Here is a 16,531-nt window from a genome sequence, read left to right as displayed (position 1 = left end):
AAGAATATGTACTTCCTGCCTTTGTCCACTAGGGGGCAAGCACACATCCTGGTGCACTTCCTGCCTATGTATCCCCGACCTACATGTGATCAAGCAGATCCTGTGCGGTGGGAGCAACCAACCTTGTTTATAAAAGTGAAAACATATGGCTTGCTATATTACATGAACAGCCCCCAGCATTCCAGGAAGTTATTTTGTGCAAGTGGGGCTTATAGGTTATTACAGGTTAGAGGCATATATATTATAGATCTCTTAAGCACAGTAATACTTAAAACATAACTTTAGCCCTCACAGTATCAACTGTCACCTAGATATTTACCATAAGTTATGCTGTTAGATACATAGGGTTCCTTTTGCCAAAAGTCTTACAAATGAATTCATATAATTTATATTTACATAGCTTACATTTTTAGCAGGCAAGTTCATATTGACACAGTAAGGCAAATTATCTCATAAAGACTGTGGGTTTTTTTCCAAGTATTATTGCCACTGTTAAATATAAAAATTAACTCTATGGTGAAAGACATTAATAGCTGTCTAATGAAAATCGTAGTTCAGTCCTCTAATAAACCAGGGGTTCGATGCTGTTTCCAGTCAGACACTTTAGTTTTTATACAAACACTGTTAAATTTAGTGGACAGAAATGATAGGAAACACTATGTATGAATCAGTCTGTACCTTTCAGAAATACTCAGGGATTATTAATCTCACCTTTCCGTAGTCAAAATAAGGTAAACGACGCAGAAACCACTCACACTGTGTGGCACACTTCTTTAATCCCAGCACTTGAGAGGAAGAGGAAGATTAACCTGTAAGTTCAAGGCCAGCCTGATATACATAGTGAATTCCAGGACAGACAGGGCTACATAGTAAGAGAGGGGAAATGAAATAAAAAATAGTTTTATTTATAATATTTTGCATTATTTTTAAATGAGCACGATAATGTTTTAATGAGCGTTTAAATAAAAGGTTTTGTTACGTAATGAGAGCCTTAAGCACATATTTCATGTACTTTAGCAAAGCTTTTCTTGCTAAGTTAATCTTTGCCCTTTTATCCCATGTTCTCTAATGACTTCCTTATAGATAAGAACCCTAAAGCAGTTTTTATCTCCCATGTGGCTTTCTCCTCCCGAATGAAAGCTACTAACCAAAAATATCCTGGTTTCAGAAATGGGAAGTTCAAGTCAGATATTTTACCTAAGCTATTCAGCAAGATATGTCTAAGTCACTCAACAAAAAAGCTAAAATAGGCAAGTGATGTAAACCAGGAAAGGGTGAAATCTGCCAGCCAGCCATGCCTTGGCACAGTGTGTGTGGGAGGAGCTGTTGTTCTTGTTTTCTCTTACAAATAGAAACTGAAGACGGACAGCCCTGGAAGAACACTTCGGAAACTGTGAAGTATCTAAATAACCTGTACAAAATCGTCTCGAAGCCCCTGACTTGGCATGGTGCTCTGAAGGAGTGTCTGAGAGAGAGCATGCGGCTGGTGGCCATCACAGACCCTTACCAGCAGGCCTTCCTCGCAGTGCAGGCCGCCCTGCGCAACACCTCCTTCTGGATCGGACTCTCCAGTCAAGACGTACGTTCTCCATTCCTCCATCAGCCCCTCTAGGAGACTAAAGAAAGCAGCATCTTAAAATCACACGCTGTTGACTCTATGACTGTCTATGTCTATGTGTTTGAATATAGTGAGAGATTTGGGTTTTTTTAAACATTCAAGTGGGCTTGACTCAGTGGCCACTTCTGTTCATCTTTCATTGTTGACTGAGCTAGAATCAGAAGTTGTCATGTCTCCAACAATAGGGTGTGGTGCGGTAAACTGTGGAGACTTTTCCATCACTTTCAGAGTTAGCAGAAAGAACTTAAAAGGCAGAGACAAACAAGAGACCCTGTCTCAGACAAGATCAAAGGTAAAGACTGGTACCTAACATTGCTCTTAGACGTCCACACCTGAGCCATGGCACATGTGTGCCAGTGCATGAACACATGCACACACAGATGCATGGACATCACACACACAGAGATGTGCACATCTCACATACATACACACATGTACACATCACACAAAGACACACGCACATCACACACACCTACACACACATGTGCACATCACAAAAGCACATTTACACACACATGTGCATATCACAAAAAACACACATGGACATCACACACATACACCTACACACACATGTGCACATCTCACATACATACACACACATGCACATCACATACACATGTGTACATCACAAAAACACACATGCACATCATACACACACATCTACACATTCATGTGCACATCACAAAAACACACATGGACATCACACATACATGCATGCATACATCACATGCACACTGACATGAGCACGTCATACCCACATATATGAGTTAAAAATTGTAAAATATAATAAATTAAAAGAAGAAAAATTAAAATCACTTGTATTATGGTTACTGTTATCAAGGTGTGGTGCCTTCATACTTGTAATCCCAACACTTGGGAGCTTGAAACAGGAGGATTGTCATAAGTTTAGTGCCAGCCTGGGCTATAGAGCAAGTTCCAGGTGAGCCCAAGCTATAGAGTAAAATTTTCACTGTTTAATGGAAAGCCGCTGTTATCAAAGTATCAAAGTAACAGAAGTTTATGCATGGCTTAGTATTTTACTGTGTATTCTTGAGTTACTGTATTATGGATTTATTTTTAAAACAGTCATGTCTTGTAATTTCCCACGTTTCCCACTTAATGATTGTAATATTTTCTTTAGTCTATTTTCTGTTAGTAGTAGTAGAGGTGGTGGTGGTGGTGGTGGTGGTGGTGGTAAGGATGTGTGTGTCTGTGTGTGTGAGAGAGAGAGGGGGGTGCGGGGCATACATGTGGAGATCAGAGGACAACTTTGTGGAGTCTGTCTCTCCTTCTACCTTTGTGTGAGGTAATGGGTGGGACTCAGGTCATCATCAAGCATGCGTGCAAGTGTCCATCCCCCTGAGCCATCTTGCTAGCCTCTCTTGTGTCTTCAGTGTGCCAGGTGGTTCTCCTTCCCTTCTCCCTTTTGTTACATAGTCTGGGTGGCTTGTCTTCTGTCTTCATTAGCTGCCTTAAGTCTTGGCAACATAAAGAGATTGTAACATTGTATATTGAAAACAATCGAAGATTTTTAAACAGAATAGAAATACTGTAACTTTCCTTTATTTGAGTAACAGGTCACTAGGGAAGTATAGAAAGATCTGGAGCCTAGAGTTGTAAGGACAGTCGTTTTTATACACACTCATAAAGAAAATAACATGCTCACAGTGTCTCCTCCCACTTTCCAACCCAGAGTATAGTGACTCTTGGTTGCATGAAATCCAGAGCAGGGTCACAGCATAGGTCATGGAAGTATCTAAGACGTCTCAAAGTCAATGATTGGGACGGAGATGAAGCATGACTGGGACACTGTAGTGTCTATCAAGAGGGAGCACGGGGAGCAAGTCCTCCCGTGAGAGACATGTCAGAGAGAGGGGCAAGGATCCTCGCAGTTTGCTTGTACGCGTAAGGACATCAAGGGACATCAAAGGAGGTAACATCCACTGTCCCTCCTTTCAGCCCTTTGGTTCTAAGAACCGAAAAATTAACAGGGTTCCCTTATGCAGCTAAAAGCCTAGTGTTGACGTGGAAAAGCCAGCTTCAAATCAAGATCAATGAAAGAGTATATGTCAAAAGCTTAGGCATTTATAGTCTTGATCAGGGGATTTCACATTCAATATGGAGAGGTGGGGCAGGAGGATTTATCTGCGGTGGAAGGAAGCTCCAAAGGCCATTGCCAGAGGCTGGTGGCAAATGCGACACAGAGGAAGAGTGTAGGACAGTGTCAGCAAAGTACAGGTAAAACTTTGCTTCTTAGGGGGCAAGTTTAAAGCTCCACCATGGCTCAGGAAGTCACAGGAAGGGCATTTGCCTAGCATCCATGAGGCCCTGGATTCAACCACTAACATTACCAAAATAATGAAGCATCTGGTAGTGCTGGGTTTGGCCATTTCCTGGTTTGAACCTTCCCTTGGGCTTCTCAGGAAAGCTTAACCCTTTAATGCAATTGGGCCAGCACTGGTTATCACAGCCAAGTGCCCTGGTGGTACCAGGGGAAAACTTCATGAGTATCCTGAAACTCCTGTGTCAACTGCATAAAGCCATTCTCAGGAAATGTCTTGGCAAGCCCTAAAGACAAGTGTTTAGAGGCTTCTAGACTGATCTGTAATACTGAAAAGGAATCTGCCTTGTCCTAGAGACCAGTGTGAAAACAGTAATATAAGGTGCCCGGTCTTGAAGAGTTGAGACCAAGGCAATGAGCGATTCTGTAGCTCTGGGTGCCAGCCTGCTCCTGCATTTGACACTAGTCATGTGTCAGACACAGGGCTGGAAAGTGGGAGGAACAGTCGCACAAATCAGAAACTCATAAGCGATTGGACCATAGTTGACAGCCACACAGGTTCCTTCCTTTCTGTTCTTTCTAGTGTGCCATGTTGTCTCCAGAGAATTCCGTACACAGAGTGGTCCTCACTCCATTTTAGCTCTCTGGCTTCCGGCAAACAGTTCTGATGTCTGTGAGCAGCGTTACAGTTAGGACCACAGAGTCTACGGTCTAACAGCCTCAACGGGAGTCCAGCTGCACTCACTCTCAGTGTCCTATGAAAGGGTGATGATACCAGGGCCCTCTCAGATGGTTGTCACAAGGATTCAAACATTTAAGACAGTGCTTAACATAATGCAGTACAAAATGCAAGTAAAAATCATTTGATCTCTTGGGTTAAAATTATATAAAAAAGATAATGTCTTTTTTGTTTTTTCAAGACAGGGTTTCTCTGTGTAGTACTGGCTATCCTGGAACTCACTCTGTAGACCAGGCAGACCTCGAACCCAGAGATCCACCCGCCTCAGCCTCCCAAGTGCTGGGTTTAAAGGCATGTGCCACCACTGCCCGGCAAAGAGATAATGTCAATATTGTCTCTGAAACGAATTTCTGCACCTATAGGATGAACTCAACTTTGGTTGGTCAGATGGGAAACGTCTTCATTTTAGTAACTGGGCTGGAAGCAATGAGCAACTGGATGACTGTGTGATATTAGACACGGATGGATTCTGGAAAACAGCTGACTGTGATGATATCCAGCCGGGAGCCATTTGCTACTATCCAGGAAGTATGTGAACTGCCACTGTTTTCATTCCCCTACCATCCCGAGGAGTAGAATTTTGTCTGTTTGGTTTTGCAAAAACTTATTTTGTATCAGGGGGATTATAAGAAAATCATTATCATGTCCTTTTATAAATGTGTTTTTAGTATGTGTGTGGGTGTTTGGGTGGTAGGTGTGTGCACCGTGTGTGTGCTTAGTGTCCATCAAGACAGGAGGGCATCAGATCCCTGGAACTGGAGTCACAGATGTCGTGAGCCACCATATAGGTGCTGGGAATCAAACCCGCTCCTTGGGGAGAGCAGACATCTCTTAACCACAGAGCTATCCCCAGTTCCCACCATAGTCATTTTTTCCCCAACAGTGCAAGGATTTGTACTCAGAATTATTGATTAAAGATTATTTTGTCCTTAGTTCTTATTTTGGAGTTTGTCTTCTGTATATGTCTGCTGACTATGTTGATTGACATTGATGGAGATATACACTCCCATCTTCACTCTGCCTTGTGACACATATGTTTTTATTTATATATACTTATAAAGGTAACTTATGAGAACTCTTTCTTGATTAATTCTTAACATCAATGATTAACATCTTAAGCCACTGTTAAAATTCCAGGCATGGCGGCTCAGGACTCAGAGGTGGACCAGAAGACCAGCAAAACCTAGCTGAGCCCCTGAGCTGCCAGGCAAGCCCCTGTCTCAGAAATGAACAAAGGCTCAGTTGATTATGTGGAGCTGCACATGCTTGAGGCAGCTTCAGTCAAAAGGGAATTTAAAGCACCACCCTGCAAACAAGGATAGAACTCCACCACCTGGAGATGAGCTTCAGACACTCAGCACTAGAGAGCCTCAGGCAGGGCACGCTCTATGAACGTGAGGCCAGCCTGGTCTACATAGGAAATTCCAGGGCAGCCACAGCTACGTAGCAAGATGCTGTCTCAAAACACAAAAATAAAACAAACAAAAATCTCTGACATGTGCCATGTGCCTGTCCTTTCTGTCTCTCTCTGTGGCGCACTCTGTCCACTGTGAACTCTCTGCCGGGTAGCGGAGCGTGGCTGCCGGGTAGCGGAGCGTGGCTGCCGGGTAGCGGAGCGTGGCTGCTGGCAACTCGCTCGTCTGCCTGTCACTGGGGTGAGTGAATGATGTCTGAACCCCACTTTTCAAACTCTAAGGATCCAATGTGCTCAGCCTGAGTCGAGTATGCATTCTGCAGCCCAGTCAGGGGCCTACGTTTGTGTGTTTGTGGTAGAAAGAAGACACTATTTCTGAGACAAAAGGGTTTGTTGCAAAGTGGGAGGAAAATGCCCGATAGTCTCTAAGACATAATAAATCTGTCTGAATTATTTTGAGTTTAGCATATCTATGTTTGCATCCTCTTGAATGTATTACTCTTTCACAGAATAAAATAATGAGATATTCTAAAGGCCATTTTCTAAATGGTATTTCTGTTTAATTTTGTTGAAAGGAGAACTATTTCATTAAAATTAGAGATATCAGTAAGCAGAAATGCGAGCGTGAATCTCACGGATGCAGTTAGATGCCTTTTGTTAATTAATACGTTTATAGAGTCCCTCTGAGGAGGCTCCTGGCTCTTGACATTTAATAAAACAGGAAGACAGAAACTCGTGTAACCTAAAAACACCTCGTTTTTTCCACAGTCCTCCACTCCACAGCAGGAGTAAGAAAATTATGTCAAATAATTTCCTCGCCACAGAAAGCCAGCATGCTCCATGCTATATCCGAGTGTAAACAGAGCGAGGCTGTTACTTCCTCACTTCCTGCGTGTTTCCCACAAATCAAGTCTAATGACTGTGAACAGGATCTAACATTTACATCTGAAATTAGAGTTCTTACCGCTAACTTTCTTTCCCCAGATGAGACTGAGGAGGTCAGATCACTGGACAGTGCTAAATGCCCATCTCCTGTGCAGAGCAGCCCATGGATACCATTCCAGAACTCCTGCTACAATTTCATGATCACCAAGAACAGGCATAAGACAGTCACACCGGAGGAAGTGCAGTCCATGTGTGAGAAGCTGCGTACGTATGCCCTAGTGCCATTGTGAACTGGGACACACTCTCTCTTCACATCATCACCTGGTATGAAGATCCATCCCCGGTAGCACTGGTGACCACCTCTCCTAATTCTCACAGTAGAGAACAGAGAAGTGGTCCCGAAGCAGGTTAGACTGATCGAAGACTAACAGGTCACCCTGTGTGGTAGGAAACTCTGGTTACACCACTAATTAGAGCCAAGGTCAAAGAGGTTGCCCTTGGTCTCCTACCTGGAGCAATTCCAGGGAAACCCTGAGGGTCCGTAGCTTTCGAATAATGAAGCAGAAGGAACTGCGAGCTGTGTGCAGAGGTCCTGTTATGTCATTATCCCCTCAAGTGTGCTGTGTCTTAAAAGCACTTGTTACTAAAATAAAAGATAGGATAGGATAAGGTTTGAGAATCACTAGACTGTATACCCTCTCTATCAAAGGACATCAAGAGATACTTTGAGAAATGCTAGCATAACATATGAACTCACAGAGACTGAGGCAGCAGGCGCAGGGCCTGATGGGAACCTAGAGCTAAAAGGGAAAACAGACACATGTTCCCATCCCTAACCCAGGAGCCATCTAATTGATAGCCACTTGCAAATGAAATTTTAGTTTTCTCCAAGGGAGTCTCACTGGGGAAAACAGCTACTCTCCAAGGTAGACGCATGCCCGGCAGTAGATGGCCAGCAGGCAAGGAACTCAGCAGCAGCTCCGGATGGTCCTTGTCTCTTAATGTCACACAGGGCTTTTCCTTTTAACTTTTCTTTAAATTATTGTTTATTGTGTCTTTTTATTTTTATTTACCCTGGCGGGTCTTTTGTGTATAGATTATGGCTTCTGATTTTGGTTTATATGGGGTTCCTAAGCCTGTGAATGAATGACTCTCTGCATCTGTACCTCTTTTCCTGTGTGTTTTCTTGGATTTTTTCCTTCTGTTGTTTTTTTTTTTTCTGTCTTATTATGTTTTATTTTATTACTATCTCTTAGATGCTTGTTTGTTTTCTAATGAGAGACAGAAGGGAATTGTATCCAGATGGGAGGGAAGGGGAAGAGAAACTGGTGCGAGAAGAAGGAGGGGAAACCACAATCAGGATATATTGCATAAAGAAAAAACCTCTATTTTCAATTAAAAAAATAAGATAGAAACAACAATAAAAAAGAAACACTGGTATAAATTAACTAGCTTAACTTTGTGTCTAGTGCTTCCAAATTTTTTATCCATTCATACTTTTTCTGGGAAACCCCTTTGATTTTTTTTCTGACCAACTCATTTTGGAAATAATAACTTTCTTTAACTCTAATGTAGCTGTAATGTCTAAGGAAGAGATAGGCCTGACTTACTATAGCCCATTAAGAGGTTTAGAAGAAAATGATATAATCATATTTGAATTTAAAAGTATAATAAAGTTTTGTTTATTACAGAATAGTCCTTAACAGCATCCCATTAATAGCATGTATATTTGTGCCATTGGAAAGTAAACTTTAAATGAAGGAAAAATAAAATGGATGCCTTCAGTTTTCTGCTCAGCTTCCAAACTCCCCACATCCCATGGGGCCAGATATACAGCAGAATGTTTGGACACGGCCTAGCCTGTCTTTGTAAGCACATATGATTTCTCGTCTCTGTGTGTGTGTGTGTGTGTGTGTGTGTGTGTGTGTGTGTGTGTGTGTGTTTCTAGTAATACTAGAAACCAATACTAAGTTTTAAAGGAATAAAGCTGGGGGGGTAAAGCTTCCTACTCTTTCAAGCACAACAGAGTATTCTATACAAGACAATTATTAAAATTGGCCTTTTTTATTTTGACAGATTCCAAAGCACATAGTCTGAGTATTCGGAATGAGGAGGAGAATGCCTTTGTTGTGGAACAGCTTCTGCACTTCAATTACATTGCCTCCTGGGTCGTGTTAGGAGTAACCTATGAAAGTAAGTGATAGCTGCAGGTTGCTCGGTGACATCATAACCTATTTAACAAAGTATAAAACACAGTCCTGTAGAGAGCATGTTTAATGATGCACCAACATGTGTTAAATATTTAACATGCAATGATACCAGTAAGGTTTTGTGCTTCTGCTCTGCCACCAATACAGTCTTACCCCCAGTCTTAGATTTGTATAGTGGAGAGTAATTCGGCATCTCCACTCTTCTTTCTGGCAACTCAAGACTAATTAAAAATTGCCACATCCCTATATAAATCCCCAATTTGTGTGAGAAGAACAAACACAGGGTTACATTTCTATTGATGCTGCCTGCCCCTTTGGGTTTATAGAATTATCTTGCTATGTGTACGGCAAGCAACGGAAGAATAAGATCCGTAGTCTAATGGCAGGGTAGGATATTTGAACTTTGGATTAAATACCATGTTTCCAAAATATCACTGATAATGGACAAACCTTAGAATCCTGTATTTAATAGGGAGTAAAGGAGACCAATTTAGAAGAGAACTCAGAGGTATCCTGAAGTTCACGGAGGTGTTGATATTAGGGAGGGAAGTCAGTCTGTAGGCGAGTCCTGGAGGGTCTCGCATCTCTTCCCTTCTCTTACCCTAGCAGTAGTCATGGCTCTTGAGCTCCAGAAAGAGAAAAATCCAAATGGACGCAGTAGTAGACCAAGCTGCGAGCTGCGCTAGAGCAAAGAAGGAATCAATACATCCTGAGAGGAAGAGCAGATCCGGGCCTGGTCCCAACAGGCCCTGTGCTCCTGGCTCTCACTTCCCTGTCTCAGGCTTCCCCTAGGTGGGTCCTTTCAGAGCTGTGCTTTCCCCGGGAAGCCCTTTCCACCAGAGTTCAGTCAGTGTAAGCAGATGTGTAAGATGTAGGACTATGCTTAAATGTTCAAATTTTCTTAAAATTGACAGGTTTTCTAGGGCACAGTCCTCAGAGCTTGTTCCGCTGGAAAGGACCGTACACAGAGCGGAAGAGGTCAGCCTTGGGCAGCATATATACTTGAATGCCACCCTCTGGGAATGGAGTGCATATGACGTAAAAACAGAAAGGGACTGTCTGTCAAATAGGGAGAGCAACAGGAGTGGCCCAGGGGACAGAATGCGTGAAGATGAGCATCAGAAAGCAACTGCCTTCAATGCTAACTTAGACACTTGGTGAAATAAGTTATAGCCTCTCGTGTACTGAGAATGTTGCTTTCATCTATAAAAGCATCTTCAGATCTGAAGATTCCGATTACATTGCCCTAACTTCTTTTATGAAATGTATAACTAATAAATTCTTTTATTAAAGTATATGGACATCTGAGGGATGTATAGGAAGTTCTTTTAAGCAAGTAGAATTTAAATGTAATTCTTACTGATCTAAGTTATACCTAGACATCACTATTTTTAGTTATTTCAAAATATGTATAGAATATATGAAGAGTTTGGAGTCTTAAAACCATTTTTTTGACACAGTGTTTCTCTGTGTAACTCTGGCTGCTCTGGGCTCATTTATGTTCAGGCTGGCCTTGAACTCACAGAGATCTGCCTGTTTCTGCCTCCCGAATGCTGGTATTAAAGACGTGTGTCACCATGTCCGGCTAGGCCATCTGATTCTTCAGTAGTAAAGCCATGAATAGAAGTTACTAAGACAACAGGTAACAGATACTTCAAAGCTGGTGAGAAACAAACCTGTCTTCCAGCTGGTAGGTTATACACCACTGTGTGGTATATTGATCAGGAAGCTGATAAGTGTGAGTGAAAGACACTGTTTCGGGAAACACTTGCCACACAGAAAACAAGAACAAAATATGCATGGATTGTCCTTGTGTCCTTGGTGCAGCTAGGTGTTGAGATGTGTTGAGAGCTAAGAAATGGTGATGAAGAAAACAGAGGACAGTGGGGGTGTGTGGGTAATGGTGACATCATTTCCTTATTTCAATTTGTGGTTTTAATAATGACAGTTTTTCAGACTTACGTGTTCTCTAGTTTTTTCTCTTACATCTACGTCTATGCTCTATTTTGAGTGAATATTTTTTTTATTATGGCAACAGCAGGGAGCTCACATTCATAATTTTGTATGTGAATAGCCAGCTATTTAGCACTGTTTGCTGAGAAGCCTGTTCTCTGCAATGAAATGAAATGTGTTAAAAATCTTTTACATGTGAGTATGCACAATTGTGTCCAGAGGAAATAATTTATTAATTTTATAAGATATGGAGAATCTAAAAAAAAATTGTTATGGTCATTTATGTTACAGTTAAAAAGTATATGTGAGAAGGAAGAATGGATATTTGGTGAAGAGTAACTCTTTAATAAAAAGAGTGGAGTCATAGCTACATTTTCATATTTATAATTTATATTTTCGCGTTTAAAAAAAACCTGAACATGATTTGCTGTTATATTGAAAGATATTTCTAAAAGGTATAGTTAATCAGACAGCCTTTTAAAGGATATGGAAAGGAGAACATAAATCAGTGATTTGAAATACTAAAATCAAAACTGAAATTTTGATTTAATTTCTTAAGTATAGAAAAATGTGTTTCTTTCCTAGACAATTCTTTGATGTGGTTTGATAAAACTGCACTGTCCTACACACATTGGAGAGCGGGAAGACCAACTGTGAAAAATGGCAAATTTTTGGCTGGTCTAAGAACTGATGGCTTCTGGGATATTCAGCCCTTCAATGTTATCGAAGAAACACTTCGTTTTTACCAGCACAGCATTTTTGCATGTAAAATTGAAATGGGTAAGAGTCCCAGTCACTTTTTTGTTGTTGTGATAAAATACCCGGTATTGTGGGACTTTCGTGGATCACGATTGCAGTTTTAATTAACACACGGGGACTTCTCTATAGTTTGTATGCCTTTCGCTGGAGCAGTCTCTCAGCTAGCACATCTAAACTTATTCTAACTTCTCCACCATCCCATCTCCACACGAGGTTCAAGCTGCCTGCTTAGAGCTCCGTTTTGTCTCTGTTCTGCCCCTTCCTACATTGTCTCCCATCATCCCCGGGTCTCTTGCAGGTCTCTCTGACCGGAAGTCCCGCCCCTGTACTTCCTGCCTCAGCTCTGGGCCATCATCTCATTATTACACAAAAAGCCCACATTCCAGTTTCAACCAATCAGCAGCATGACAACACTTGATCCATCTCTTAGGTTGCCTTAAGTGATGGAGGGCTACTTAACCTTCGTCTTTTGTGCAGGTGAAAAAGGTCAAGCACTTACAAATAGAAAACCATAGATGGACTATAGAAATTACAATTTTAACATCCTGCCAGGACTTAGCTCTAGGCCAGTACATCGATGAACAATTGAACATGCGGGGACACGCCTTCATACAACATAAGGGAAGGTCATTCCAACAACACTGACAAAAACAGCTTAAGGAAGAAAGGATTTATTTGGATTATAGTTCTAGGGGATATGTCTCTTCATAACATACGGTGGGGAACACAAGGCAGCAGGCAGGAGTGGGGCCTGATGGTGGAGCAGGAGGCTGTCGCACTGCCACACACTCATGAAACAGAGTAAACAGGAAGTACAGCAGGACTATATAGCCGCATATCCACCCCAGTGACCCACTTTTTCCAATGAAGCTCTGAAGGTCCCACAACTTCCCCAGTGTCATCCGCCCAGCAGGGACATTTCATATTCAAACTATAGCAGTAAATATGAGACTTTGTGCTCTCATTCCAGAGAAGAAGGTGTAAGACCATTAGTTCCGCTAATGACATACATGTAATAGCATGTATGTCTACATGTATGTTAATTTCTCAATTGTAAAGTTACCTTTGTCTTCTCTCCATGCTGTACTCTCTGTAAAGATGTCACTATGCAAAGTCCACAGTCACAGAAGGAGAGCGCTCTCCTCCATCTTTGGGGTGGGGTAGGGAATCTATGTGATTAGTTGGAATCCTATATAAGATATTTGTCCTCATTTTAAAATTTATTCAGATTTTTATTTATACCCTCATTATTGTAGCTTTGTTGTTCAGTTACTGGTTTTATTTTTAGAAATGTGTGTGTGTGTGTGTGTGTGTGTGTGTGTGTGTACGTGCGCGAGAGTACACACACATACACACATGCATACATATCTAGGAAAGGTCAACTTTGTTGAGTTCATTCTCTCCTTCCATGTTTATGTGGGATTGAACTCCAGTTATCAGGCTGGCACAGCAAATGCTTTTATGCATCGAGCCATCTCTCTAACCGGAGTCTTCCTTTTTATTCTTTACTTACTCATCTGTAACTATTGTGGACTCTTAATTATGAGTTTTATACATCAAAACCAGTGGTATCTGTCTCTAATCCCAGCACTTGAGGACAGACCGGAATTTCAAGAGTTCAAGGCTACCCTCAGCTACATAGTGACTTTGTAGCCTGCCTGAGGCACCTGAGAACTTGTTGTGAAAACAGACACAAACAGATGCTTTAGATTTTTATCCCACACATCACACAAATCACTGACCTGTGCAGATTCAGTTCATTCCAGTTTAACCACACGAAGCTCTTCCCTTGGATTCCAGTGTCCCTGTGGGAACGCCATCACCTCTGTTTCGGTATTGATTTGCTTATTTTCAACATGTCCTTACTCTCTGGATAGCTTCTTTCTCCTTAGTCTTAATTTCCCCTATACTGAAGACCTGATTTTTTTGTCAAGCAATGTTTCTGCTTCCCTCCCCCATGCAGTAACTGTCTCTTTGCAGTCAGTCTCACATATCCAAGTGGTTAATAACATTGCTGTCATGTCAAGCATTTTTTAAGTCAACAAGACTACTATAGTATTTAAGAGCTTTTTGCATGTGCTGTGAAGAGAGGAAAACAACGTTTGCGTTTGACCTCTTGTGCGATTGTGTTTGTGTATTTGAAACTCTTGGCACTTACCAGCCTTTTTATTTTCGATGTTATAGTTGACTACGAGGACAAATACAATAGCTCCCTGCCGCAGGTCATTCCGTACGAGGACAGCATCTATAATGTTATTCAGAAGAGGGTGACGTGGTATGAAGCCTTGAATGAGTGCTCTCGGAGTGGGGGACACTTGGCAAGTGTTCACAACCCAGGTGCGAAGCTCTTCCTGGAAGACGTCGTGAACCGTGACGGATTCCCTCTTTGGGTTGGGCTCTCGAGTCATGATGTAAGTTGCATTTTGCTTCCAGAAATTTCCCAAAGCTGTAGCTTTCAAAATTGGAGAGTTTGGGCATAAGGTACTAACTCAAAATATAATAGTGGGCTAATTCCTACTGGCTTCTTGCCTTTTATAGCATGGAATAAATAAAATCATAAAGTGTAAGTGGCCTGACCACCCTCAGGATTCAGTGGGCTAATAACTCAACAGTATGTCTCGTAGGCTCTTTGATTTGGGGTTATTTTGTTCGTGGATTTAGTGACCAATATCCTGTGCTCCACCTGGTCCCTGAAGCTTGTTTGGGAAGGACCAGTTGCAAAGCTTCTATAAAGTAAATAGCATAGAACCAGAGAATCCTAAATTTCAGTATTAATGGCTCATCTGTCATTTATGAAATAACTGATAGTTAATAAGTTCTTTAAACTTTTTTTTTCCGAGACAGGGTTTCTCTGTGTAGCCCTGGCTGTCCTGGAACTCACTCCATAGACCAGGCTAGCCTCGAACTCAGAAATCCTCCTGCCTCTACCTCCCAAGTGCTGGGATTAAAGGCGTGCGCCACCACCGTCCGGCCTGAGTCACTTAAACTTTACAATCCTATTTCCCCATCAGTAAAATCAGCTAATAGTGTTTTCTTTCATATTTTAACACAACAATACATATAGCGGGCAACAAACATTCTTAACACGGTCAGGACCTATAGGATGGGAAGGTCTGGGGTTTGGGAGGGGAGGACGCAGGAGGAGTTGGAGAGGGGATGGGCAGGGCCGGAAATGATATAAACACAGCACCCAGTTTTGAAATTCTTTTAAAAAACTGTTAATATGTTGATAACGCATTTTTGGTACCATTATTTGAATTCTGTGTCTATTTATGTACTTACAATGTCTGGCATGCCAAAATAGCTGTCCATTGAGTGCTGTGGGCCTTGTTAAGCAATCTTTAGAAAAGAATGGAGAAAAATAAAAGGAATAAAGGGAGGATAGAGGGAGGGAGGGAAGGAAGGAAGGAAGGAAGGAAGGAAGGAAGGAAGGAAGGAAGGAAAGGAAAAAGGAAGGAAGGAGGGAGGGAAGGAAGGAAGGAGGGAAGGAAAGGAAGGAAGAAAAGGAAGGAAGGAAGGAAGGAAGGAAGGAAGGAAGGAAGGAAGGAAGGAAGGATGCTATAAGTTCATGGATTCAAGCAAAAATTGAAAGTGGTCTCTTCACGTCTTGCTCCTTGGGGAGAGTCGCCCTTTCTAGCCTCTGCTGTGTGGTAGCCTCTGTGACATACCCAGACACAAACCACAAAACTATGAAGCTCTGGAAACAGTCTTCAAGGCCAGGCTACATCTCAGTGACGACAGTCCTTGCCTAACAGGGAAGCCCTAGGTTCAGTTCCCAGCACCACAAATAATAAAAAGAACAGTGTTTGACAGGCTATGGTAATGTTTCCGAACAATGTTTAAGAACAGTGTGAAAATTTTCAGAACAACAAGGTTTTGGAGTTCTAAATCTTTACTTATGTAAAAGGGGTAAATGGAAGCCCTTTTCATGTGTTTCATAAATCCAGCCTTTAAGTAAATCCAGAGACAGAATATAGTGACTCTGCCTCTTAATGTAAAATCCTGTTTACATTACATTGGGAGGCAACTCTCCCCATGGAGCAAGACACGAGGAGACTACTTTCAATTTTTGCTTGAATCTATAAACTTACAGTGCCCTTCCTTCCTTCCTTCCTTCCTTCTTTCTTTCCTTCCTTCCTTCCCTCCTCCCCCTTCCTCCCTCCCTTCCAGAGCTCACAGATACTATATCAGAAGCAAACATCTGACACCACAGAGAGGCCTACACTGATACTTATGAGCAAGTCAGCAGCACGCACTTCCTGCCATGTGTGCATTCTTCTTAAGTTCTTTTTCAAGCCGCACATCTGAGCTCTAGGTATCCACTCTGTTCCCAAACAGGGCAGCGAATCGAGTTTCGAATGGTCCGACGGCAGTGCGTTTGACTACATCCCATGGAAGGACCCACAGTCTCCTGGAGACTGTGTTGTCTTATATCCGAAAGGAGTCTGGAGGCGTGAAAAATGTCAGTCTGTTAAGGATGGTGCTATCTGTTACAAGCCTGCAAAATGTAAGACTTGATTTCGAAGAACTGCCTATCGACTGAAATTTGATATAATGTATGCATGTCATTATTTAATGGGCAGGTTTATAGATTTAAATAAGGCTTGTCCACAAATTCTATAAAAAACACTTCCTGATTTTTCCTGACTTTTTGTGATGGCTGTACAGTTGG

The 16,531-nt window shown here is 41.9% G+C and overlaps 1 protein-coding gene across 2 annotated transcripts in view; it reads left to right on the top strand.

Annotated features, from left to right (window-relative positions):
• Positions 1-16,531, top strand: part of Ly75 (lymphocyte antigen 75) — a 141,878-nt gene that overhangs the window by 62,030 nt on the left and 63,317 nt on the right. For both annotated transcript variants that reach the window (XM_052182546.1, XM_052182543.1), the window contains exons 25-31: positions 1,353-1,579; positions 5,001-5,166; positions 7,037-7,201; positions 9,014-9,130; positions 11,686-11,880; positions 14,044-14,270; positions 16,198-16,366. In XM_052182546.1, coding sequence (XP_052038506.1) covers positions 1,353-1,579; positions 5,001-5,166; positions 7,037-7,201; positions 9,014-9,130; positions 11,686-11,880; positions 14,044-14,270; positions 16,198-16,366 — 1,266 coding nt within the window. The remainder of the gene's footprint in view (positions 1-1,352; positions 1,580-5,000; positions 5,167-7,036; positions 7,202-9,013; positions 9,131-11,685; positions 11,881-14,043; positions 14,271-16,197; positions 16,367-16,531) is intronic.

This window comes from Apodemus sylvaticus, chromosome 5, assembly GCF_947179515.1.
Source record: "Apodemus sylvaticus chromosome 5, mApoSyl1.1, whole genome shotgun sequence".
Lineage (NCBI taxonomy): Eukaryota > Metazoa > Chordata > Mammalia > Rodentia > Muridae > Apodemus > Apodemus sylvaticus.
Note: the sequence above shows the minus strand (reverse complement) of the source record. Positions and strands in the feature narration are given on the sequence as shown.